The sequence below is a fragment of the Prunus dulcis genome, chromosome 3 (assembly GCF_902201215.1).
Source record: "Prunus dulcis chromosome 3, ALMONDv2, whole genome shotgun sequence".
NCBI lineage: Eukaryota > Viridiplantae > Streptophyta > Magnoliopsida > Rosales > Rosaceae > Prunus > Prunus dulcis.
In genome coordinates, this window is record NC_047652.1 from 2,998,895 (window position 1) to 3,022,589 (window position 23,695).

At 36.7% G+C, this 23,695-nt stretch overlaps 4 protein-coding genes across 18 annotated transcripts in view; 2 read left to right on the forward strand and 2 right to left on the reverse strand.

The window, feature by feature from the left end:
- The first annotated feature begins 953 nt into the window (after nucleotides 1–953).
- Nucleotides 954–5,990, forward strand: LOC117620778 (nuclear transcription factor Y subunit A-3). 7 transcript variants are annotated; one of them, XM_034350997.1, is made up of 7 exons: nucleotides 954–1,215; nucleotides 2,558–2,619; nucleotides 2,699–3,002; nucleotides 3,428–3,537; nucleotides 3,610–3,684; nucleotides 4,871–5,026; nucleotides 5,152–5,990. In XM_034350997.1, exons 3-7 carry the CDS (start codon nucleotides 2,702–2,704, stop codon nucleotides 5,524–5,526), a joined length of 1,017 nt encoding a protein of 338 aa, XP_034206888.1. In that variant the 5' UTR covers nucleotides 954–1,215; nucleotides 2,558–2,619; nucleotides 2,699–2,701; the 3' UTR covers nucleotides 5,527–5,990. The 7 variants fall into 7 exon arrangements, with proteins under 7 accessions (XP_034206888.1, XP_034206887.1, XP_034206885.1 ...); XM_034350994.1 differs by having other exon boundaries at nucleotides 956–1,215; nucleotides 2,510–2,619; nucleotides 4,856–5,026; XM_034350993.1 differs by having other exon boundaries at nucleotides 956–1,215; nucleotides 4,856–5,026.
- Nucleotides 5,991–7,123: 1,133 nt separating this feature from the next.
- Nucleotides 7,124–11,108, forward strand: LOC117620779 (PHD finger protein ALFIN-LIKE 4-like). Of its 2 annotated transcripts, none has more exons than XM_034351001.1 (5): nucleotides 7,124–7,325; nucleotides 8,785–8,817; nucleotides 9,804–10,032; nucleotides 10,177–10,309; nucleotides 10,617–11,108. In XM_034351001.1, exons 1-5 carry the CDS (start codon nucleotides 7,223–7,225, stop codon nucleotides 10,887–10,889), a joined length of 771 nt encoding a protein of 256 aa, XP_034206892.1. In that variant the 5' UTR covers nucleotides 7,124–7,222; the 3' UTR covers nucleotides 10,890–11,108. The 2 variants fall into 2 exon arrangements, with proteins under 2 accessions (XP_034206892.1, XP_034206891.1); XM_034351000.1 differs by having other exon boundaries at nucleotides 7,145–7,325; nucleotides 10,614–11,108.
- Nucleotides 11,109–13,481: 2,373 nt separating this feature from the next.
- Nucleotides 13,482–15,387, reverse strand: LOC117623067 (solute carrier family 25 member 44-like). Its single transcript, XM_034353918.1, has one exon. The coding sequence runs from the start codon at nucleotides 14,833–14,835 to the stop codon at nucleotides 13,789–13,791; it is 1,047 nt and encodes a 348-aa protein (XP_034209809.1). The 5' UTR covers nucleotides 14,836–15,387; the 3' UTR covers nucleotides 13,482–13,788.
- Nucleotides 15,388–16,482: 1,095 nt separating this feature from the next.
- LOC117620716 (midasin) overlaps nucleotides 16,483–23,695 on the reverse strand; it is a 37,103-nt gene continuing 29,890 nt past the window's right edge. For all 8 annotated transcript variants that reach the window (XM_034350888.1, XM_034350887.1, XM_034350886.1 and 5 more), the window contains 15 exons: nucleotides 23,161–23,324; nucleotides 22,722–23,067; nucleotides 22,355–22,549; nucleotides 22,039–22,251; nucleotides 21,789–21,947; nucleotides 21,475–21,699; nucleotides 21,042–21,311; nucleotides 20,813–20,959; nucleotides 19,915–20,118; nucleotides 18,099–19,808; nucleotides 17,731–18,012; nucleotides 17,429–17,608; nucleotides 17,233–17,331; nucleotides 16,875–17,000; nucleotides 16,483–16,756 (listed from right to left, as the gene is read on the reverse strand). In XM_034350888.1, coding sequence (XP_034206779.1) covers nucleotides 16,727–16,756; nucleotides 16,875–17,000; nucleotides 17,233–17,331; nucleotides 17,429–17,608; nucleotides 17,731–18,012; nucleotides 18,099–19,808; nucleotides 19,915–20,118; nucleotides 20,813–20,959; nucleotides 21,042–21,311; nucleotides 21,475–21,699; nucleotides 21,789–21,947; nucleotides 22,039–22,251; nucleotides 22,355–22,549; nucleotides 22,722–23,067; nucleotides 23,161–23,324 — 4,350 coding nt within the window. In that variant the 3' untranslated portion in view covers nucleotides 16,483–16,726. The remainder of the gene's footprint in view (nucleotides 16,757–16,874; nucleotides 17,001–17,232; nucleotides 17,332–17,428; nucleotides 17,609–17,730; nucleotides 18,013–18,098; nucleotides 19,809–19,914; nucleotides 20,119–20,812; nucleotides 20,960–21,041; nucleotides 21,312–21,474; nucleotides 21,700–21,788; nucleotides 21,948–22,038; nucleotides 22,252–22,354; nucleotides 22,550–22,721; nucleotides 23,068–23,160; nucleotides 23,325–23,695) is intronic.

The following is a 23,695-nucleotide window of genomic DNA, read 5'->3' on the forward strand; positions in this document are numbered from 1 at the left end:
ACTAAATTTTTTCCATTGCTAATAATAATACTATTTACTTGTATGATAGGTACATAATTTCATGTAGGTGCTTGCCTGAATAATTGGTATAATATGTGGATCTTTATTTTTCATTGATTAAATTGTATCCATATATAGGAAAATATTATCAAGGAAAGAATGCAAAAATTAAATTACAAGGAAATAATGTATTAAATTTAGATTTTCAATGTGTTTTTCTTATTTACCTCAAAGGTAAAATCGACACAGCAAAAAAAGTAATAAATGTCAAAGGATCTACATCAAAAACTAAAAATGTGTGGATTAAATCCAATAACAACAAATCGTTTTGAACCTAAATATAAAAAACCCTAACTATTAAGCAACTGTTCCCAGCACGGTAACACTAGGAATGGTAGGAAACATGTTACCAGAAGGACGGCAATGGGATTCTACAACACATGAGAATTATGAGGAAGACCGTTGGATGGTGGGGGCAGCAGGCGTTACTTGATCCAACGGTTCCTCGATAGCCGGAGCATTTGGACATGCGAAGAAGTCCCGTCATTGACTAAGAATACGGTCTACCTTCCACGCGCACCAGGATCGCGTGGTTCAGAACCAGCTGAAGATCCAAGGGCGGCTAGTCGTCTACCTGGCCAAGTAGTGAATGCGTACGTATTTATGTATTTTATTTATTTATTTGGTTTTATTTTTTGTTTTTCTGGGTGTAAATGAATTTTCTTTTTGTATGAAAATGAAAATTCAGAGTATTTATTTATTTTTTGAGGAGCAGAAGACGACAAAAAGCGAACTGCGAAGGAAAGAGACGAAGTACCAAACGAGAAAAATTTATCCAAAGAAAATGTTGGCAATAAATAACCACAAGTTAAATTAAATGACACGTAGAACAATATTAGTTTATATGAGAGAGAGAAAGAGAGAGAGAGAGAGAGAGAGAGATGGGAAGGTGGTGAAAGGAGGGAGGTGAGGTGGTGGGGTGAGGAGATTGAATTGTGACTTTGTGAGTGCGTTTAATGCAAGGAAATCTGTCGTTTAAGGAAATGAAAGATGGAGCCCTTGCACCAAATAAGCCAAACCAAATGAGAGTAAGTTTTTGAGAGAGAGAGAGAGAGTCTGCTTTGTGGGTTTAAGGAAGAAGAAGACATGCACAATTCAGAGCTTACAACAAAACCCATTTCTTAATTCCAATCACTTTACCATATTATCCCAAAGGTGTCCCTTCTCTCACTACTCACTCACTCTTTTTGCTTAAATTTCATGCCTTTTTTCTTGACCTGGGTTTGTTTTGTTTTTCTTTCTTTCCTTTTAGTTTGTCTGAACTTCACTGGTAAATATATATTTTTTCTTTAAAAAAAGTGAATTCTGTTATTCAAAATTTTCTGCTTGGTAGCGAGCCTGTGGTTTGTTTGCATGTGGAGCTTAAGATGGTGAGGTTGGTTTTCTACTGTTTTTTTTGGTTTGAGATGATGGGTTTCTTATTTTGGGTATGACTTTTGTTTTGTTTTTGGTTTTGATAATTATTTTGGGTAAGACTTCAGAGTCATATGTTTTCCTGATTTGGGAGGAGTTATTGTTGTTGGGCGCAATTGTCACTATTTTGTCCTTGTTTGGGATTTTAATTCTTGGTATTGCATGTTTAAAATGGTTTCCAATTTGAGAATGGGCTTTCTGATAAAGTATGGAGTTTTGTTGTGTGAGAGTTTTTCAACATTTTCAGCCCTGCCTTTTCCTTCTTTTGTGTTTTTTTCATTTCGTAATTGAAGTATATGTTTAAAAAAAAAAAAAAAAAACAGCTAAATTAATATTCATTTGCTTTACACATTCTGATATTTAACAAAATTCATAGTTGATTACCTAATTTGGTATTTTTGTTGTGGAGCATAATATATGCTTGTCTTTTCCCCCTTGATATAGAAAACAGTAGCTGTGTATATCTAGTGATTTGATTGGAGCTGTCTTCCATGCCTTTTAAGTACTTCAATGTTTTGTTGATATTAGGATTGAGGGAAAGAAGGGTGTTTGCATGTGTTTTGGGTTTCTGCATTTTATCAATATCCAAATTAGTACTATATATGGTTTAGAAATCATCACTACACCCAGTGACCGAGATTATAGCTTGGTACTTGTATCGAATTCTAACTGATGGAAGAGATGGACGTCTGCCATGCTGATATGCAATGCTGAGGATAAGTTGATCTGAATCCTATTTGGTCCCAAATATGTTTGAATATCTTTTTATCATCCCCTAGATAGTTTTCCCTCCACCTATGGTTCTTACTGGAGTTTTATATCCACCACTTAGGATCCTGTGTATGTGGCATGCCGTATAGTACACTCGTATATCTGCTGCATCAACTCTTGTTGGTGTGCCCTTTTGGGTACAGTGGATGTGATATATCTTCTGTTATGCATTATGTTTACTATCAGTACCGTAGTTCACTCAAGCAATGTTATATTGTTCTTTCCTCTTAAATTGATTTATTAATTTCGGTATTGCAATTTGCAGTGCATATGAAAAGTTAATTTACCAACGTTCTTTATGACTTGAATGTAGTAGCATTGTCGCAGTTTGCATTCCTGGTTGCTGATGAGTGGACAATTGAAGTAAAAGTTCAGGTTTTTCTCTTTTAACATATTTGAAGATCTATAAAGTTTCAACGCCACAATTTGTAGACAACCTGAATCATTGTTTTAGACAATGCAGAATTTGTATAAGCAAAACTCTGATATTGGTTCTGCACATTCGACATTTCCATTCATTGTTGGATCATCATCATGGGAGAATTCTACTGAAACACATGTCCAACAGTCTACCTCCAAAAGTTTAATCTTCAAGATGGGCGCGCCTCTACAAAATTGTCATAACAGAAAGCAATCTGGAATTCACTTTCAAGATCAAGATTCGTCGTCAACTCAATCAACTGGTCAATCTCATTCTGAAGTGGATAGTATGAAAGAAGGCAACCCATGTGGGGAAGGCATAGTTTCAGCACAATCAGGTTGGTTAATCTCTATGTTTTCGTTCCCTTATTTTTCCTTTTACCTCCCTTCAAACCTATGCTTGTGGAAACTGGCTTCTCATTGATGCTTCTACGGATTTTTTGTTCCTTATATGTAGATATGTTCTGTATATATGGGTTATTAGTGCTTTTTTTTTTTTTTTGGTTTGACAAGAAACAGAATAATTGTGAAAGAGATAATCGATTCTACATTTATGTACCACTTGGAGTAATGTTCAGCAACAATGATCTGGAGATTAATGCTCCTTATTCCATTTGCCAAAACTTGTATCAATGTGGTCTGAGTCGCCTTACCACTGTACTTATCAGAGAACTTCCCCCAATAAAATAATGGGATCTTCACATTGATTTCCTTTGTTATGACGCATGAACAATATCTAATTTGGTTAGGCTTGGTCATGCAGGATATAATGAAAGACAAGGGAAGCCTGTTGGTGGTCACCTGAAATCACTCTCGTCAGTGGCAAGTCAGGGCTTTGTCTTCCCGTCACAACTTGATTTTTGCCACCCAATGGTAAGTTGAGATCTGCTTGTGTTTTGTCTTGCCGAAAGCTGGGAATCTTATACTTTTTCTGATTACATTCAGGGTCACATTCCATTCCACTATGCTGAACCATACTTTGGTAGCTTACTTGCTGCTGCTTGTGGGCCACAAGCTACGGTGAGTGCTTGAAAGTGAATACTAATAGAACCTATTTTCTAATTTGTGTTAGCTTGCTTTCAATAGTGTGTTGGGAACCTAAAAATTATGCTTTTCAATGTTTTCCACATCAAATTATATCAATAGAGTTCAAATTATATTAGAACTTGAAAATTCTGAGTAGTGAAATGAGGCTTTGTCATTCCCTTCAATGTGATTGCGCAAAATCTTGAACAATATATGGTGCCTTTGGCATTAAACTATGTTTCTATGTTGTTAATAGAAGTAATCATGAAGGGCATGCCTTCACCCAGAGAGCACATATAATAGATTCTTTCAATTTGCAGGATTTTCAAAACATGAAAATCAATCTTGGAGGAAGTTTTAAATGGCTGTTTTTTCCAATTATTCTGCAGATGCTACAACATTAGGTCCAGCTTTGAGGATGCATTAATTAAATTTTCTTCATTATGACAATTGCAACCTCAATACTGTCAAAATGAGCATAAAAGGAAATTTTGGAATCTTATGTAGGACAGTGTTCATGCATGTTGCACTTCAAACTGTTCATTCTCTTTTCACAGTGCCAAGGCTATATGCCTGTCTTCATTATCAACTCATCATAAGAATTTTCAAGGTTTAGACCCTAAATCTTTTTAGCCATGTAGCACCTTCCTAGGCATCTTTTCTTGCAAATTGTTTAAAGTCAATGTACAACAGATAGTTTGATATTCTTAAAGTAGGTTTGCTAATGTGTTTTCTTGCTATCTTATAAATTTTGATTCTATTTTGCTTTGCATCTCCTTTGCTCTTATTCTTTTCTGTTCTCCTTTATTAATAATTATTTATAGTAATAAAGTTTCTTCTTGCGTATTTATTAACCCTAGACCAGTTCTTTATGAAGTTCAACCTTCAAGGCATAGATGCAAAATGAGTGAGGAATCTTGAAGACCTATTATTGTTGGGATCAAAATACTAAAGTTTTATAAGATATTATATTATATCTCTTCTGTGGTTCTACCTTGTGGATTCTACAATTTAGTGGTTTTGATATAGATTCTGATTCTTTTGCCCTTTAATCGAACCATGACCTGAAGATTTATAAAAATAGACCTCATCTGGTGGTTTTTGCATAAGAATGTGCCTCTTCTGTTTCCATTTTATGAGATATTCATCATTTAAATGTCTCCAGATTCATCATCCCCAGGTGATGGGGATTACTCCTGCTAGGGTTCCCTTGCCTCTTGATCTTACAGAAGATGAACCCATTTATGTAAATGCAAAACAGTATCGTGCAATCCTAAGGAGGAGACAATATCGTGCCAAGCTTGAAGCTCAGAACAAACTCGTCAAAATTCGTAAGGTATGTGAAGTGTTTTTTATTGATTTGTAAATGTCTCTGTGCAGGGCTTTATGTTAAGGAGACTTGTACTGTTTTGACTGACAAAAGCATTTTCTCTAAGAAAGGCCATTCTGAAATATGTGCAGCCCTATCTTCACGAATCTCGGCATGTTCATGCATTAAAGAGGGCTAGAGGATCTGGTGGGCGCTTTCTCAACATGAAGAAGGTCCAAGATTCCAAGCCTAATACCACAAACAGAGTGGATGTTTCAGGCTCAGCTCAGCTACATTTGACCAGAAATATGTCCGAATCCGAAGTTCTTGAGCCTGACAACTATAGAGATGGTGCTTCTACTACTTCTTGCTCTGAAGTCACAAGCACTTCCAACAGTGATAATATCTTTCCACGGCAAGATTTCAGGTTCTCTGGCTACCCCTCTCACATTGGTGGGACCATGCAAGTTCCCTTTGTTGATGTGCGTGGTGGTGGGAACCAGCACCATATTTCCCTCCTCCGGTGAACAATCACCATAGCAGTCAGTGTTCAGTGTTCTGTTGGAGAATACGACTGCTATGTTCCCTCGGGAAGTCATCCTTGGCTCTGTTAAAGTTCCTTTCTATTGTTCCTTCGGGAAGTCATCCTTGGCTCTGTTGAAGTTTCCTTTCGAATTCCCATGGGAAGTCATCCTCGGCTCAGTTATGTTTCAAATTCCCTCGGGAAGTCATTCTCGGCTCCAGTTACATTTCGAATTCCTTTGGGAAGTCATCCTCGGCTCTGTTGAAGTTTCACTTTTCTAGTTGTTAACCTTTATATTTAGTTTTTGGGCAAACACAAGCATTCCTGATGAACTATGGTTAACTGATAGATGGTGACAAGAACATAATTACTCTTGGGTGTGATAAATAATCTGCGTATTTGTGCAGACAATTGACCTTGGATTTAAAAGTTTCAGTAAGTGATGAAAAATTATGTTTGTGCAGAAAACTGACCTTGGTTTTGAAAATTCTATTGATTGCTCAAAGTAAAAGTGCTAGTTCCGGATTTCCAAGCAAATAATGCCAAAAAGGAAATTAAAAATAATAATTGATCTGATTAATTATTTAAGGTTCCTTCATGGCTTTAAATGAACCTTGATGTTGCGCTCTACCAGAACACAGTTCATACATGCAACTACATCCTGCCTGCAAGGCTGCAAGTAGCAATATCATATAACTGCTAGGTGGTCAAACACATTCTTTCCATATGAACTACCAATTGCCTTCATTTATTAAGCGAATGACAACTGTTAGTCCTTTTAGTAAATTTAGGTTTTAGCCACAAAAAAACTTTTACTTTTGGAAAAAGCTAAAGCTTTTTTAAAAAACACAAAAAAACTTTTAAATCAAAGACATGCAAATGTAAATGATTTTTTAGGAAATCCAAAAATAAATAAGGGCAATTTTGTCCATTTTGGCTTCTTTTAAAAAATTTCTCTTTTCTTTAGCCTTTTCCAAAGCCTCCCTAGTCTTTTTCTTTAATTAAATTATTTCCACTCCCATTTTCTCCTACTCTTATTTTTAAATTTTAATATTGTTGTTACAGAAGTTTAACTTATAGAAAGTTACTTTTAAGAAAAAATCTCTGTTTGCCATGAAAAACCATGTCACGGTGTTCATGGATTAACCCCATAAACTAATTGCCAGGTAGGGATAGATAATGGGAAATCATCAATAATATTATTTATACTATATTTGTTGAACTTGTTCAATAGAGGTGGGCCCTATTAGTGTATATATGACAGAGAGAGGTGATTAGCAATATGGTCAGTAAATGGAGAAATTATAGAATATTACGATAATATAGCCCATCGGATACTCATTAGTAGTTGTTAATGAATCAGATTTTGATCCGAATCCGATTAAGGGAGAGTTTTATTTTGTTAAGTGATAATTGGTCATTAGCTGGTTCGGTAGTGTCTCAATTTTGTTAGGAGATTCAAATTTCAGCATGAGTTGTCGAAAAAAAAGATAAAAGGTAAATATAGAACTATATAAGGATCTAACCGCAAATATCAAGAGGAAACAAAAATTAAAATTAAAACAAACCCCAGGACCAAAATTGTAATTCCTCTTTTAACACCTTCGTATACTCTCCCTCTCTCTCATTTTAGTTTTTGACTTGGTTTTCTCTGACACAGAGAGAGAGAGAGAGAGAGAGAGAGAGAGAGAGAGAGAGCAATGAAGGGAGCTGATGCCGCACTCTACAATCCTCGCACAGTCGAGGAGGTTTTCAGAGATTTTAAGGGCCGCAGAGCTGGCATGATCAAGGCTCTCACTTCTGGTCTTTTTCTGTCTTTTTCTTTTTTGCTTTTTTTCTTCATTTGTTACGAATTTAGGTTTACTTTGGTTTTTGAGGAAGCCCAGAAAGGAATTTGGTGTTTTTTCACTGATTAATGGGCTTATATTGATTTGATATTTGGAAATTGGTCTTGTGTTTTGGTCGTCGCTTTGTTTCTTTGTTGAATTGGATATTTTCGTACTTGCTGGTTTTAGCTTCTGGGTTTGGTTTCAGAGAAAATCTAGAAAGAAAAAGGACAGGAAATTATGAATATTAGCGGTTAATGTTGTTTTGGGTTCGGAATAATTTCCCAGTAGGAAATGGTAGGGAATTCACCCTTGTTCCCCTTCGGAATAGGGTTCGGCTCATTTCTCTTTTCTGTTTGGTTTCTGAGAAAGGAAATGGTAGAAGATTGGTAAATTGTGTGCTTAAAGTTTGATGAATGGAATTATGCCCTTTGCTTTCATATTTATTCTGCCCTTTTTGGTTTTTGAGCACGTTGAGGATTGTATAAAAAATTCTTTTGATTTTGGAATTCTAAGTTGTTTTATAGCTTTGGTGTTTGGTTTTCAGATAAATTACATGAGAAGAGAAGCTAAAATGATACTTCATGTAGGGTTGTTATATTCGTTTGTGATTTGGAAGAAAATTTCTGAGGAGTTCGTTTTACGTTTTGTTTTCTCACTAATTTAGTTTCACTACCATGTATTTAGCGTTGAATTCCATTATTACGTTGAAAATTCTTTCATTTCTTTGTTTTGGGAGTAAATAAAGGTATACCGAAGAAAATGTTTCTCAATTAGATGTTTTTCTTTGTTTTGGAATGGGGAAAAGTGGTTTTATTTGATTAATCTTTAGCTTCTGCAAGAAAGCCGAAAAGGGGGCCTGTCCATAATTGTTTTGTTGTTCATGCAATCTCCGTTTAGAGCAGATTGAGGAGCAGAAGGGAAATGATTTTATTTTTGTAGTGCTTTGGCCCCAATTTTTGTAAACTGAGAAAAGTCAATTACAGTGCTTTTTAGTTAGTGTGAAAATGGAAGGTTTCTAAACTGGAGTAGATATTTGTTCGTTAATTATTTGGAGGATAATTTGCCATTAGCTGTTTTAAAAAAGAAAAACTTAATATTGGGAATTTTGAGTTTGATTATATGTTACTCTTTTTCTCATGAATCAAGGAATGAATGAATATGTCCACTTATACTCTTTTTATTTTTGATTTAAAGAACCTCTATTTTGATGTGAAGAAAACTTAGGGATACAAAATAGATAAATGTAAAGACCTAGATTTGAATACTGTTGTACTAGATTAACATATTGAGATCAGTTGAATGGAGAGCCATGACATAAGTAAATTGTATGTGTTTTAGTTTTTTGTTGTGCCACTTTAGTTTTATTTTTGAGGTGATTTTGAAAAGTTTGTTGGAGCTTTTGTTGTTGCTGATGTTTTAGATTTTTGTTGCAGATGTTGAAAAGTTCTTTCAGATGTGCGATCCTGGTAAGTCCTGTATGCTTTATAAGTTTATTGCATAAATGTGGCTTCCACTTTTACAATAGCTTGTGTGCTATGTATAAATTATTCCTTTGGGGCTGTAAATGAGAGGTCTGTAACAAATTTGGAACTTAACTAGGTTGTCATTACATTCTTTCAGGAATCTAATATATTGGTCATCGACAATAGCTGTTTGCACTCTTGTGTTATGAGCATGTTTAAGATATAGGAGCCTCTGTTCAAATAAGTTAATGGAGATGCTTGTGATGTCACTTATCGACAAAAGACAAAAAGAACAGAAAAAAAGAAGCTAAAAATGACCATAGCTTAGTAAGAATTTATTTGGTCAATTATTTGTTTTTGAAAATTGTGATTAAATCATGGTGTTATTGAGTTCATTCTAAATGATGAAATAATCTATTCTGGGAAATGGCTAAGTAATATGATTTTGAGAATTAAGAAGAAAAGCTAAATTGTCTTTTGTGCATGCTGTGTGTCCCAGGTTTGTCTAACTACAATGTTGCATGTATGCTTGTGTTGTGTTATGAATTATATAATTTTCTTTAGAGCTGTAGTCAAAGGAGAATAATCTATTTTTTGTTAGCAATGTTGCCTCCTGGACAAGGTTGTTATGAAGTCAAGATGACAATGATGATCATTGTTGTTATTATGATATAATGTTTGTGCATTATTGTTTTAATGAATTTAATGATTTCTCAGAATCAATGATAATTATTTTCTTTGAATGGTTGAACCTTCATATAAATTCAAGGCATCATAAAATCTTTTCAAAGCTTGATCTGTGATACTTTGATGTTCAGAGCTGTTTGACAATTAAAGCTGTATCTAATAGGGGTTTTCCCAGTCCTGGCAAAAAAAAAAAAAAAAAAGGGTTTCCTGTTGGTTTTCATTTTTTGGTGTTACTTCCTATTTGTGGCTATGTTTTTGCTGTCTGTTTCAAGCAGTCTTTATGAGCTATTTTCTTCTTACAGAGAAGGAGAATCTTTCCTTATATGGATATCCTAGTGAGCAATGGGAAGTCAACCTACCTGCTGAAGAAGTGCCTCCAGAACTGCCAGAGCCTGCACTTGGTATCAACTTTGCAAGAGATGGTATGCAAGAAAAAGACTGGCTATCTTTGGTTGCTGTTCATAGCGATGCATGGCTAGTTTCTGTTGCCTTCTACTTTGGTGCCAGATTTGGGTTCGATAAGGCTGACAGGTAAGTTGCAACCAATGTGTAGAGTTTATCTTGATCAGACGCTGCATGGTTGTCAGTAAAGTTCATTTTTTGTGTTCTCATTGGTAGATAAACATGAGGTTGTGGGCTTCTGTTAAATATATTGTTGTTTTTCTTTTGTTGCAGGAAGCGACTTTTTAACATGATTAATGAACTTCCAACAATATTTGAAGTTGTGACTGGTACTGCAAAAAAACAAGTAAAAGAGAAGTCATCTTCAAATCATGGTAGCAACAAATCCAAGTCGAACTCCAAAGCGGTAAAATTACTTTCCATGTGTACTTTTGTTCAAGAAAATTACATAAAATGGGTAAATCTTGGCAATGCAAAAGATTACATGGAATTTGCACATAATGGGTTCTATTGATATGTCACCTCAAATGAAAGAGGCATTGTCCCGCTATTGAAACGTGAAGATTCAATTTTTGGTGGTATTTTTTCATCATTAAAATCTGAATCTGTTTGTGGCTCAGTGGTGTTACCAGGCACCCTGGATTTTAAATGAGTTCAATTCTAATATTTGATGGCAACAAGTTGAGTTACTTATTTTTGTCACAAAAAAGCAGCGAGGATCAGAATCTCAGGGAAGACATTCAGAAGTGGTGCAGCCAAAGGACGAAGACGAGGGCTTGGACGAAGAGGAGGAAGATGAACGTGAAGAGACATGCGGGGCATGTGGTGGAGGCGGCCCATCCTCATTAGATGAACCCTGGATTTTTTGTGACTTCTGTGAGACATGGTTCCATATGAAGTGCGTGAAGATAACCCCCGCAAGAGCAAAACAGATTAAGCAGTACAAATGCCCTTCATGCAACAACAAGAGAGCTAGGCCTGATTAAAAATTAAATACCCAATAGCTTGATAAATACTCATATAAGTTTATTCTCAAAAATCTGATCTGTTTAAGACTATTTGTAACCTGCTTTTATAATTTGCTTCTAGTGGTTCTCTTCCAGGCTACGTTTAGTGACAGATTTTCTTCTTTTCTTTTTAGTCCTACGAAACATTTGCGACTTTTTAAATATATCTATCCAAGTAATTCTTAGTATTAAACATCCTCCATTTTTTTAAAGTGTCAATTAAAACTCCTTCATGAAAGGTGGACAATCTTCTTGTCACATGGAATTTTAATTGAATAGTTATTTATTATTTATTATCTACAGTAAAAGGAACGAGGCATTATGTTACGATTGTTTCTTTTCTTGAAGCAAGTGATTCGGTAATGGCCTTGGTTGCCGTTATTACTTCCAAGGGTCTTTTCCACCATGGCACTATTGATTCATGGTTATTGACATTGTGACTCCGATTCCTGTTTAACTCAATTCATGCTTATCTCGATTTCTCGTTACTCTGATTCATGTTTTACTCCGATTTCTATTTAGTAAACATGCCAGTGAATCGGCCTATGACCTTAGATGTGGTTAATAGTTATCAGAAAAACCAAACCAACGGGGTCTAAAAAGTTCTTGCATACAACGGATGTATTTAATCTAATTCTTGCAGTAACTAATCACATGACAAACATGTGAGAAATTATTATGAGACCGGGCGTTCCATTCACCAGTTAGAGTATCTCCAATGGGGGGATGTAACGCCAAGTGTATGCTAAATATACACACTTTGTCACCGGAATCATTTTCAATGGGCATGTGTAAATGATTGTAAAATTGCATTACAGCCTTAGAGATGCAAAATTAGGTGCACATGTGCATCTTTTTTTATATCCTTTGCAGGCGGAACCCACAAGAGAAAAAGGGAAAGAGAAGGTTGGAATCAAACCCCATACAAAATTATGTTGAGAGCCCCACTTGACGTTAGCACACCAAGTGGTGTGCTGCAATCCCCAACAGCTTTATGATGAATGACAGAGATGGATTGGAATTCAAAATGGAAGGCCCAGATTTCATACAATTTGCGTTGCACTTCCAATGGTCTGAAATATTAGAAAAATGCCTTAAAATGTTTAAAATAAATTTTAATTTTCTACATAGATATTTTTATGGTAGTTAGTAGGTAAAATCATATATTCTTCAAATTTAACGCACAAAATTAATTTTAAAAAGTTAAAAAAAAAAAAGAATTATAACAAACAAATCTAATATGCATCTTTGGATTTACATCGTTTTTTATTGGAGAAAAAAAATGCATTTACACCATCTGGAAGTGTAAAGAAAATGTAAAATTTACACCCCTAAAAATACACCTCCCACTAATGATGCTTTTATATCAGATGCCATAATTTTTTTTTATTATTACTATTTTTTCTTCCAACGAGTAGTGTTAAATGAATTTTTTTTCCCAGTTTTTGTTTTGACCGAAACAATAAGATATTTATCTTTTGAAAAATGATTTGGCTCATTCAACAGTGTACAACAATGCATGAGCAAGTGTGTTGTGTCTCTTTTGTGCAATTCATGTGTGCTTTTTCATGCTGACTTGTCGTTTCATGATTTGATTTTTACCTTACAAAAAGATTATGACAGAAGATGGACCATATCACATGTTGCTTTTGGGCATCAACCTTAAATTCATGCTTAACGTGTCGTGTAAACAATGCAAGATACGACTTGTCATCAAAATTCATACGACGTATCATTAAAATTTTACAACCAAATATCATTTTCTCATGTACTGTCATTTTGCATATTTCTAAAAATAAAAGCATTTGTGAGCGTGCCCACAAAGTCAGAAACAGATCATCATCAGCATTCTAACTACAAATGATGGATGGATTGTGATATAAAACAACCACTTGCAGAAGTACATATCTCCAAACAGATTATAAGAGCTTCACAAACCTCAGCTACTACAAAGTCCAGCACATGCGTTACATAATCATCCAAATCCGGATGCGCATACAAATATATTAATAATACAAGTTTTTAAAAAAAAAAAAGAAACACAAGAACCAAGTTTGTCCCATTGGAAAAAGATTCGTCAAATAAATTATGAATCACAACTATAGAATCGAGAATATAAAAATCTATAAATTTTAGGATGAAAAGACGTGTTGGGTATAGTGTTTGTTTTTTCGAGCCAAAACTAGGAAAGGGAGAGGGAAAAGTCACACACCGGCTATTATGAGAGCTTAAACCAATGACCACTTAAAAACACACCAAAGACCTAAGCCAATCTAACACACACCCCAATTGATTACACATTAGGGTGTTAACCCCACCATTTTACATTATCCAAAACATATCACATCCAAACCAAATGCAATTGTTTGAGCTTTCCTCCACTAACTAGCATGTGCTCTTTAATTACAAATATTATGAAAAGGAAAAAAAGGAAGAGAGTGGGTATGTGTCACACTATCACTAGTGGATGTGGTTGAGATTTAAAACCAATCCAATTAACATATCAAAAGCAGAGGACTTAGGGTAGAGTCTAAGTTACACTAGAGTCCAGAATTTTCAATCCAAGCAATCTTTGAAAAATCTAAAGCTTCTACATTAAATCTCATATATGTTACGTTGCTGTATGTACAGTACTGCATAAACCAGAAGTTCAACTTCTGCATAAGATCTATATTCAAAAATAACATATTTACGCCTGCATTGTATTACATTTGATCAACCAAGTGTGTGCAGGTTAATAGAAAGAAAGAACAAAAACAGAAACAACTTCTTGGTTGCAAATTGCAATGTAAGAAGAGAAAACAACAGAGACAACTTAACAGAAAATAAAACAGGAATAGACAAAGATCATACATCTGTTTTCTCTACTGTTTGTTTATCATGTCAAAACCTCTTGGTTCTTTGTGGAGAGCCGTTTGAGAAACTCATAGGTGGTGATCATTGTTGTTGCAGAAATCGACATTGAAGCCCACCGCGGCCCCAATCCTCTGTAACAAGCTGTCCATCCACCTTCCTTAACCAGATTCCGAACAGTCTGTCCGATTGTTGGTCCACGCCGGCCATTGTCCTCCCCATCCAAAACTTGCAACCTTGTCTTAACTGTATCGAGGGGCATTGTGATTAGGGCTGACATGCCGCCAGCCATGGCTGCACTGACTCCCTGAACTACCATTATTGTTTTCGAATCTGGTGTATATGTGGTAACCCCATCCTCATTGCTTTCATCACTTTTCTTACAAAAATGATACCCAATTCCACCCCAAACCATTCTTTGAGCAACAGAGTAAGATGCCCACCAAACTGCATTGGATGGTGCATATGTCAAAATAGATATCCCAAACCCTCTATACAATCCTCTTGGTCCATCCGTCTTAATAATTTTCCTGAATACATCGATCCCATTAACATATTTACAATCAGATGCATTAGGATATTTGGAACTTGATTTCACACCACCTTGCACCATGAGTCTCTGACTCACAACATCAACTGGAGTCCACACAATCTGTGCAGCCATTGCCGCACTCAACCCTGCAGCTGCATTGGCAATGGCGGCTGCTGTGGACTCTGAAAACCCTAACCTAATCGTGGCAGTTCCGACTTTACTCTTAGTGACCTCAAGCGCTGCCATGTACAGCGCCCGGGCAGGTATTGTACCCATCAAAGAAGTCCCAAATCCTCTGTACAATGCCCTAAAACCCTCGTGCCTAACCATTGAAATCGCAGTTTTGAGGCAAGAAACTTGGGATTGAGCTACTTGTTGGCGGGTTTTCAACACCACAACAGGGTAAAGAGTCGCCGATACACCCGAAAAAAGAGCTGCTCCGAGGAAGAAGAACTTGGATTTATCAAGCATTTGCCAATCAATTTCAGCGGGAATATGGATTTCTTGCGCCGATTCTTCCTCGGCAGTGCTCAAATTCATCTTAGCCACCTTCTCAACGACTCAAATTTCCCAACTTTGACACAATTCGATTGAACCCAGACCCCAATTACCTCCTAATAACCTTTTAACCCCTCAAAACTTCACAAATTCCAACGTTCAAATCCAAAAATCTCCTCCACTCTCGCACCAGTTCTATCTACAAACCCTATCTGTACAAAATTTACAAATCGAAAAATAAAAACTACTTGCGCGGGCTGTACAGTATTGAAGCCTTCAAATATGATACAGATTTGATAAGTTCCATAATTAAAAGGGGTCGATATCAACGAATCAGCGTCTTTTTCCTTCTGTGGAACCAGGTCTTGGATCGGACAAGAACCGCACCGAATGCATCTAACATTTTTAGATACAAGAACGAAGCGTATCGAAGAATCTTACCCGGAAAGAGATCATCGGTAGCCGGAGAAGCTCGCCGGGGCAAGCTAGGGTTCCGATGGACATCAAACAGAGAGAGAGAGAGAGTGAGAGAGAGGAGAGAGAGGGGGAGAGAAATGGTGGGTAATATGGCGTGTCTTATTTTAGGCGGAGGCTAAACAAGGAGGAGGAACTGACACGTGTCGGTTATGGATTAGGGTGGTGGCGATTTATAGCTGTTTGCTTTGTTTTGTTTTGTTCGGTTGCAAACTTGCAGGTGGAGGCGGGTTTGCCCGAGCGACAGTGGATGACGTGTCTGATCCTATCCATTTTGGAGAAAGAAAATAACTATTTTAATGTACGTGGGTCCCTCACTCCCTACAAATTTCTTTGCTAATTGCACTTTAGCAATTTGCTTATAAATAAATCATGTAATTATTCAACAAGCCAAATTCCTTTATTAAAAAAAAAAATAATAATAAAAAAATCAAATGTATCCAACAAGAGAAACCATGGCCCAGACAAATCCTCTAGATTTTGTTGCCAATAATAAAAAATCTAGTTTATCTTATCTTTTTATTTATTTTGTCTCATAATTTCACATGATAAGAAAGGTGAAGATATTTATTAAAGACCCAAAAAAGAGAGATTTATTTTGTCTCATAATTTCACATGATAAGAAAGGTGAAGATATTTATTGAAGACCCAAAAAAGAGAGATTTATTTTGTCTCATAATTTCGCATGATAAAAAAGGTGAAGATATTTATCAAAGATCAAAAAAAGAGAGATGGAGATGAAGAGAGTGTACATACAGATTAATCACGTAACTCATCAAGTGGTGAGAGAAATAAAATGTGCACTACTGAATTAGACATTTCAGCTGATTGGGGTTGTTTTGGCAAAAGGGCTGCGGTTAAATCAAGATAGCTAGGCAAAACTTTACGAGTCATTGAAACAACAGTAACCTTCCTGTTATATTTCTGGGATTTAATGGCCTTTGATCCTGCCTTATATTCAATTCAGGGAGAAACCGTGCCGAAGTCAGTGGGGTATAGCTCAGTTTTTAAGGAATTATAACCAGATGCTAGACTGTTGAAAACAGCTGGTCACTTTGCCCATGAAATAATTCTATGGTCACTTACATTTGGTCAATTAGCATCCTCTGCTACGAATTCGACAAGTTATCTCCTAATGCCATACTTTAGACACGGAAGAAAAAACGTCGACAAAACCTGGCTGGTGAACATATCCTCCGCACAACAAAACAATAAAGAATGATTTTTATTTATTTATTCTGCTTAGAAAAAGGCCAAGAATGCAGAACTTATAGATCTTCATTGATGAGGATTGTAATTGTTTCCTGTACAAGTTTTTCCCTTTGTTGGGTGTTTACCTATACAAGTTTCTATACTTGGGATAACAAATCTACCGTTTATGGTTTTGGCTACCAATAAGCATCGTCTTCATTCTCCAGTTAACCTGCCATGATTCTATGGAAAATGACCTTTAAGCCACTCAAGTATTTTTACATGCCTGCTCAAACCACTGCAAACAGCAAGTTAAAGATTTCAGATAATAGAAAAGCAACAAGTTTTTATTTTATTTTCAAATTTTGGGGTCAAACAGATGCGGGCATGCAAAATTTAAACCATTATGTGCTTACCTGTCTTAGTAAATCAGCAAGAGTCCTAGGAAGTGCTTCAATGTTCCTTAGTACAATGTAGAATGGGAAAGGAAAAGAGTCCATGTACTTCGAAAATTTAATATTCCCACCCTCGAAAGATGCTTCCTACAAAGACGCATTGCACGAAAGAAAATCCTGGAATTAGATATCCACTTTTCCAACAAAACAAAAAAGAGGAAATTTACAGATATTATACTTTAAAAGAAGGGTAAGCAGCCATTTTATATAGTTCAAGTCCTTAATATACCTTAAAAAATCATAGAGGGAAATTAACAGTTGCGTGATAGGTCAGGGAGTAAAATGGCTGTTATCCTAAAAAGAAAGTATGGAGAATTACCATGAGATCCATTATGGACTCTTGTGGATTATCAAGAAGCAAAAATGCAACCATACGTTTCCTAGCTAAGGCATCCCTGACACACTGCTTCAAGTTCTCCTGCAAAGATGAAATTTAAATACAAAGAAAACAATAAAACTGAAGACAAGCAGCAACAACAGCCCCTTGGCCACTTAAAAAAGAAAAAGAAAGTTACTTTCTCATGGAAACGACCATCCGCAATAATCAAAACGAGCTGTTCTAGTGGGTTCCATCCAGAGGGAAGTCGTGCTCTTGCAACTGCTTCATCTAGCTTGTTGTTTAGATACTTCAAAAGATCAACAACTGGTTCATCAGCAATAGTATTCTCCTGCTTGAATGACAAACTCGATATCATCTGCACAACAATCAGTAAGACACTTTAGATGCTATATACCATGGGACAGAATAACCACTGAATAGAAATATGAAAATAAGGATCTATGATGTTATTTATTTACTGATATTAAGGGCACTGACCTTGATTCCAGCCTCTCCAGTAAAAGGTTGATCGAAGTCATGTAGCAACCTTATGTTACCTTTCTTTCCAAAGCTTGCAACAGCCAGGTTGCCCATTTCTAGTTGGGACATTGCACGACATACCGTTACCAAAGCTTCAATAGCAACATCACCACAGCAGCTCTCAGACATACTACGGGAATCATCAACAGCAATGACAACTTGATAATCACGTTTGTTAGGACGGGTCCGTCTCAGCCATATTTTATCTTTCCGATAATGACTGGCCATGTATGGAATCACCTAAGAAATTTTACATCACAAGGAAAACTTATTAAAATATGTTTACAAAAATTGAAGTGGTCACACTGGATTATCTTGCATCTTACCTTCTTCATGTTAATCCGCTTGCCAGTCTTATAATCCCCTTCAAGCTTACTGGCTCGATTAGGCTCCATGACAAGACGTAATTGTTCAGCCAATTCCTGGGACAATCTTGTTGTGGTCTGCTCATATCTTCTCCAGAGAACAGTAGCATTGCCCACAACATCATCAGAAAATTCGCCAACAACTTGTGCTTTTCCCATGTCACTGTCATTTACAGAAAGTTTACTGAGCTGATGCATGTCATCACTGAAGTAGGACGTCTTCACAGAGACTACATCCTCTACTATGCTTTCGGGATCAACATCATGACGGCTATGAATATCTTGATACTCATCGCCTGGCAATTTTTCTATACCAGAAAGATGCATCTGATCCTCTATCTTATCTTGGAGCATTGAAGCACGACTCCTGCTAGGCTGTGCTTCATATTTTTTATTCTCAATTTCCATGTCAGCAAGGCCATCTTTATGCGTTGTACGATCATCTTCACCCGCATTGGACTTATTATCATCTACATTTCTGTCAATCTGCTCAGATGTTGCAGGTCCCAAAGCCTGAGCTGTCCCCTTTTCATACTCAGAAACGTATCCAAACTCATCTGCATTTTCATTCTTGATCTCATCTTGTGGCTCCATGTCACCTTCCTGAAGATCAACAGACACTCTAACTCTTTCCTCCCACTCCTTGAGTGCATCCCCAACACTACGGTAAGGGTTTGGTTTGGTTTTCCTCTCAGATGAAGATTCTTGCCTAGGAAGTTGACTTTTTGGTTGCTCAGCAACATTTTTACCATTATCTGATGCCTCAGAAATCATCATATCCAGCTCTGAGGTATTTGTGGAAGGTAAACCTCTCATAGGAGTAAGCTCATTATGAATATCATTGCTATTTGCCCAGTTTGATTCTGGTGCTACATCTCTTGGATCTGATGCCTTCAAGTCACTCTTAGGTTGTGTCGAAGGTTCTGTGTTGGGCACATCATCACGCATTGAGTCAGACTCTCCCAGTTCGAAAACATCCTTACTTAATCCTGAATTTATCTCAGGATTATCTTCGTGATCCTTACTTGCATCATCCCTTTCAGGAGTTGCATCTATTTGTTCTGTCTCGGCCTCTCCCATGGTTTCATCAGTTGAAAATGCTTGTTCTTCTTCATGGTCTTCATTCTCCGCATGCTCATCATGCATTTCAGGATCATCCAACTCCATAGTTTCATCAGAATTTTGATTCAAATCATCGGGATTTAATCCTGTAGGATCTACAACTGCTTCTTGTTTGTCCAGGTTCATGTCTTCAACATTCTCGACATCATTGAGATCATCCTGGCTTCCAATCTCACCATTATCTTCATCAATTTCATTTAAATCAAGCTCTCCAGGCTCGTTGGTGGCGGCAGCAGAGTCATCCTTGGCTCTAAGCTCCCTAGAACTTGCATCCCTATCGTTAACTGAATTCCCAGATTCATACTTCTCATTTGAATTATTGAGATTTTCATCTTCATCCTTATTCCATAGTTTCTCATCAACAGTTTCACCATCAACTCCTGTTTCTCCCATTGCAGATTCTAAATGCTCATCTGCATCATCTTCATTTGCATCATCTTCAGAGTCTTCACTGACACTAAATGTATCAGCTGCAAAATCCTCCTCCATCTCTATCCCTTTATCATTTTTACTTGGGACTTCACCTGAGGCATCTTGTTCTTCGCTGGCCTGCAGATACATGCAAAAGAAAATTTAGTGACATCTTGTGACAAATTGCCACATGATATAACGCATGATAAGTTGGTTGGAAATTTCAATGTGCTCATATCAATACCTTCTCAGATATTCCAAGAAGTTGATCTTCATCGGTAATCTGATCACTGACATCATTCAGTCCAACACCCTCCCCCATACCTGTTCCTTTTTTATCTTGAGATATATCACCAGTGGCATCATCCTCTTTGTCTTCAGAAGAAATCCCAGATCCCTTTGAATATAAAGCTAAAACGTTTGCAAGCTTATGAATTATTAAAGATACCTGCACACAAATATACATCAATGAAGACATAATGTTATACAAATTTCAAGAATCACTGAGAAGAATATTTAATTTCCTATACATAACCAAGTGAATGGTCAACACTCTGAATTTGAAACTGGCAACTTCAGTTCAATATTGCATAATTATAACAGCTGGAATGGCCTATAAGTTCCACCTCTGTAGCTTATACATAATGGCATGCAAGTCTTGTTGCTCAGTTAAAATGGTCAGTGATAAATTGAGCCTTCATGGCAGATTGGAGGCAGGAAGGCGAAGATGTAAGGAAGGGCAAAAGAACCAAGAGCGGCATGGTGGATTATTTCTGTTTGGAAGTAGCACTACTGGTAGTAAAGTGATGAAAAACTCACTTGGAGAAGAATCAGATTACCACGTCCATGTCAAATCTCAGTACAGAAAGACTGGTAAATAGAAGGATCACAGAAAAAAAGAAAAGAGAATTCACAGACACACAGATATCCTTGAGACATAAGAATCACCAGAGAAAACCTTTCAAACCCAATTTTCGGATAATGAAAATAAGGTTTGAGGGGAATGGGGGCAACTGGATGAAACTTTAGTTCCTCATTCCCATTCCCTGCCCCACCAACCCACGAAAAGAAAAAGGAATGAGAGATGACAAAGATGCACCTAAGGATATACCCATGATTGAAATGGAGAGAAAACGACTTACAGTTTTGCACATAGCTAAAAGTTCTTTCATCAGAGCATGACCAAAGTTCAATAAGATGTCCAAACACCTACATAGATGTTTAAAATGTGCTTCAATTCTGAGTAAAAGACTCAGACAATTTCCACCGCAATGATTCACCAGTTCTCCCTGAGCACAGAACAATAGCTAATTTATTGTGTATTCATACACAAGTGAAAAATCAAAAATATATAAATATGACAAAACTCACAGCATTAAAGATTGTCCTCAGAAGCTTATCGCGTAAATCGTCCAAGCTCAGATTTTTCAAAAATGAGTCAAATACTTTTTCCCAGGACGTAATTTGCCCCAATTTGTCTGGATGAACATGGTCATTACTTGGTGAACCTAATTTTTGCATTGCCCCCACGATATGTTCAAATGTACTTCTAAGGGCTTCCCAAAATGCATTTTCGAGTTCGCCAACTGACACATTTTTCTCATCCATCACTGAATTGAACTCCACTTCCATTGACCTCCCCTGGAAAATCCAGAAAGAAAAATATTCAACTTAAGTCAACCAAAAAGCCTAAAAACATTTGCCAAGAAATCTCCATCATATTTCAATAATACACTCCACGACAGCTACAGAATCATTTGCACGCTACTATACTAACAATATTAAAGTACAAAGCCAGAGATACCTTCTCAAGTATATCTACAAAATGACCGAGCAAAATATCTTCAACAGAGCTTTTATCCACATCTTTTGCATGGAAAGCAAGAAGATGCTCCTCAAACTCCTTTAAAACCTTGAAGTTTTGAGACACCAATTGTTCCATGTCTTTTGAAATAAGAACGCGTTGCGAGGAGCCAGCAAGAGTAACTATAGCTCTATCAGGACCAAGAAGGTAATTGTCCAATGATTCCTGTTATAGAGTTGGGCATAAATGCAGTGTGAGAGCTTACCTAATCCAGGGTAGAAATGTAGAACACACAAGGAACAAAAAACACAAACCTTTGATTTCTGTAGAACTGGAATAAATTTCTCGATGGAAGCAAGAAACTCATTTCCTTCATTCTTGACAGTTTGACAACCCTTTAAATGGGTATTATCAAATGTCTTTAGCAACAACAATTCTTCATGCGAAGTGGCACACAAACTATCAAATAGTTGCTGCAACAACAAAAAAATCATCATTACCACTAACTGTGAGGAAAAGCCAGGTAATTCAAATAAAAAGTGAAATTCCAACGTTAAAAATTACCTTCTGCTGCCACATGTATTTGAAGGTGGCATGTTGCTTTTGACCAATAGAGCAATTGCCACTTTTATCCTCAGAATCAGTGGAATCCAAATTCTCCAAAGTAGAAATGCATTCCTTCAAGTCCCTCAACTGCTCTGCAAATTTATTGGCAGCTTTATGTTGATTTTTTTGTATTTTGATGAGCTGGTGAAGAAAAGGGTCTGGCTTGCCAATCTGCAAAGCATATAACATTAACACAAACTCTCAGTGGTCACGGAAAAATGACAAGATTCAGTTGACAAGTAAAGGTTGCTTCTGAAATCTAGCTATTATTAACCTGTTTGTGAGTAAAGAGCACAGATGCTATGCTACTGAAGTAGTATTCATTGGTTGTTTTCCATTCAGTAACAAGATCTTGATGGGGCAAAGGAAGAGCAGCATCAGAATCTCCGTAGGGAAGTCTACTTTGTGTCAGCAGAAGATGCTGAACATCATATGATGGATGAACGAACCACCAAGATTTAACTTCATCCTATTAGAAGCCATTTGGTATAAGATCAGCAATTAGCTTATATGTGATTGTAATTTGTATAGCTATAGAATTGACAATAGAACCATTGGATCTATTTGTAGCCACTCAGTTGAGCACAGGTATATATGGTGATATATGAGGAATATGTTCTAAAGAAGAAGCATGTTCATACCTCAGTAAATATGTCCCTCGACAACCCACTGCTTTTTAAAAGATTTAGAAGGTAAGAAAAAGCCCGCCCTTTCTTTTGACTCTTGCTTGCATCCTTCCACAGATCACAGCAATCCACAGCACCATCAAAGATATTTTGAAGTGTGTGCCACACAGCATGCCATTCGTCTGTGTATAGAGGATAAGCGGACAGAGAAGCTGAGCATTGCCTTAATATTCCTGCAACGTCTGAGCAAAGACTGTTGGCACCTTTAGACTCTGAATATCCAAATTCAAGTGTTCTGTCACGCCGTAACTTCTTCAGAGCAGCATCTGCTTCTTTTATCCAACCAGTGTACCACATACACCTATATCAGATAGATCATGCCACAGTTTTTCATTTAGAAATCTTACGAAAGAATGAAGCAAAACGAAGATTTTTAGTAGATAAGGAGACTCACCTGTCTTCATCATTAAACACTGTCAAATCAAAAGGAGCATCCATCGTCCCTATTTTTTGGTTCACATCATCCACGAAGAACTTTTGACCTTGTTGAGGTTGGGATTCAGCCCCTTTCACGATATGTTGGCCAAGGAAAACAATTACAGGTTGTTCCAGAACCACCTATATTAACAAGAACAGAGGCATATTATTACTTCCCACAAGCAAATGTGGACTAAACACATAACTGACAACCATGCATGATATAGTAAAAAACTGTCTGTTTAGATACAAAGAAGACTTGAAAATGGTGGGATATTAAAATTTTAGAAACACAAATCTTGAGGAAAGCATCAGAGACAAAGGTTGTGACCTTGAACTGAAAGGTCAACCAAAAATATGATATTGGAATTTTATATCTTAAATATTCTCAAAATCAGAAGTTAGTTAACATTGTTGTGACCTTGAACTACACAAATAACCTATGTGGCATCACCTCTCAGATTCAGTGCCAAACCAATATAGGTTGACTTGCACAGAATATATTAGGATAG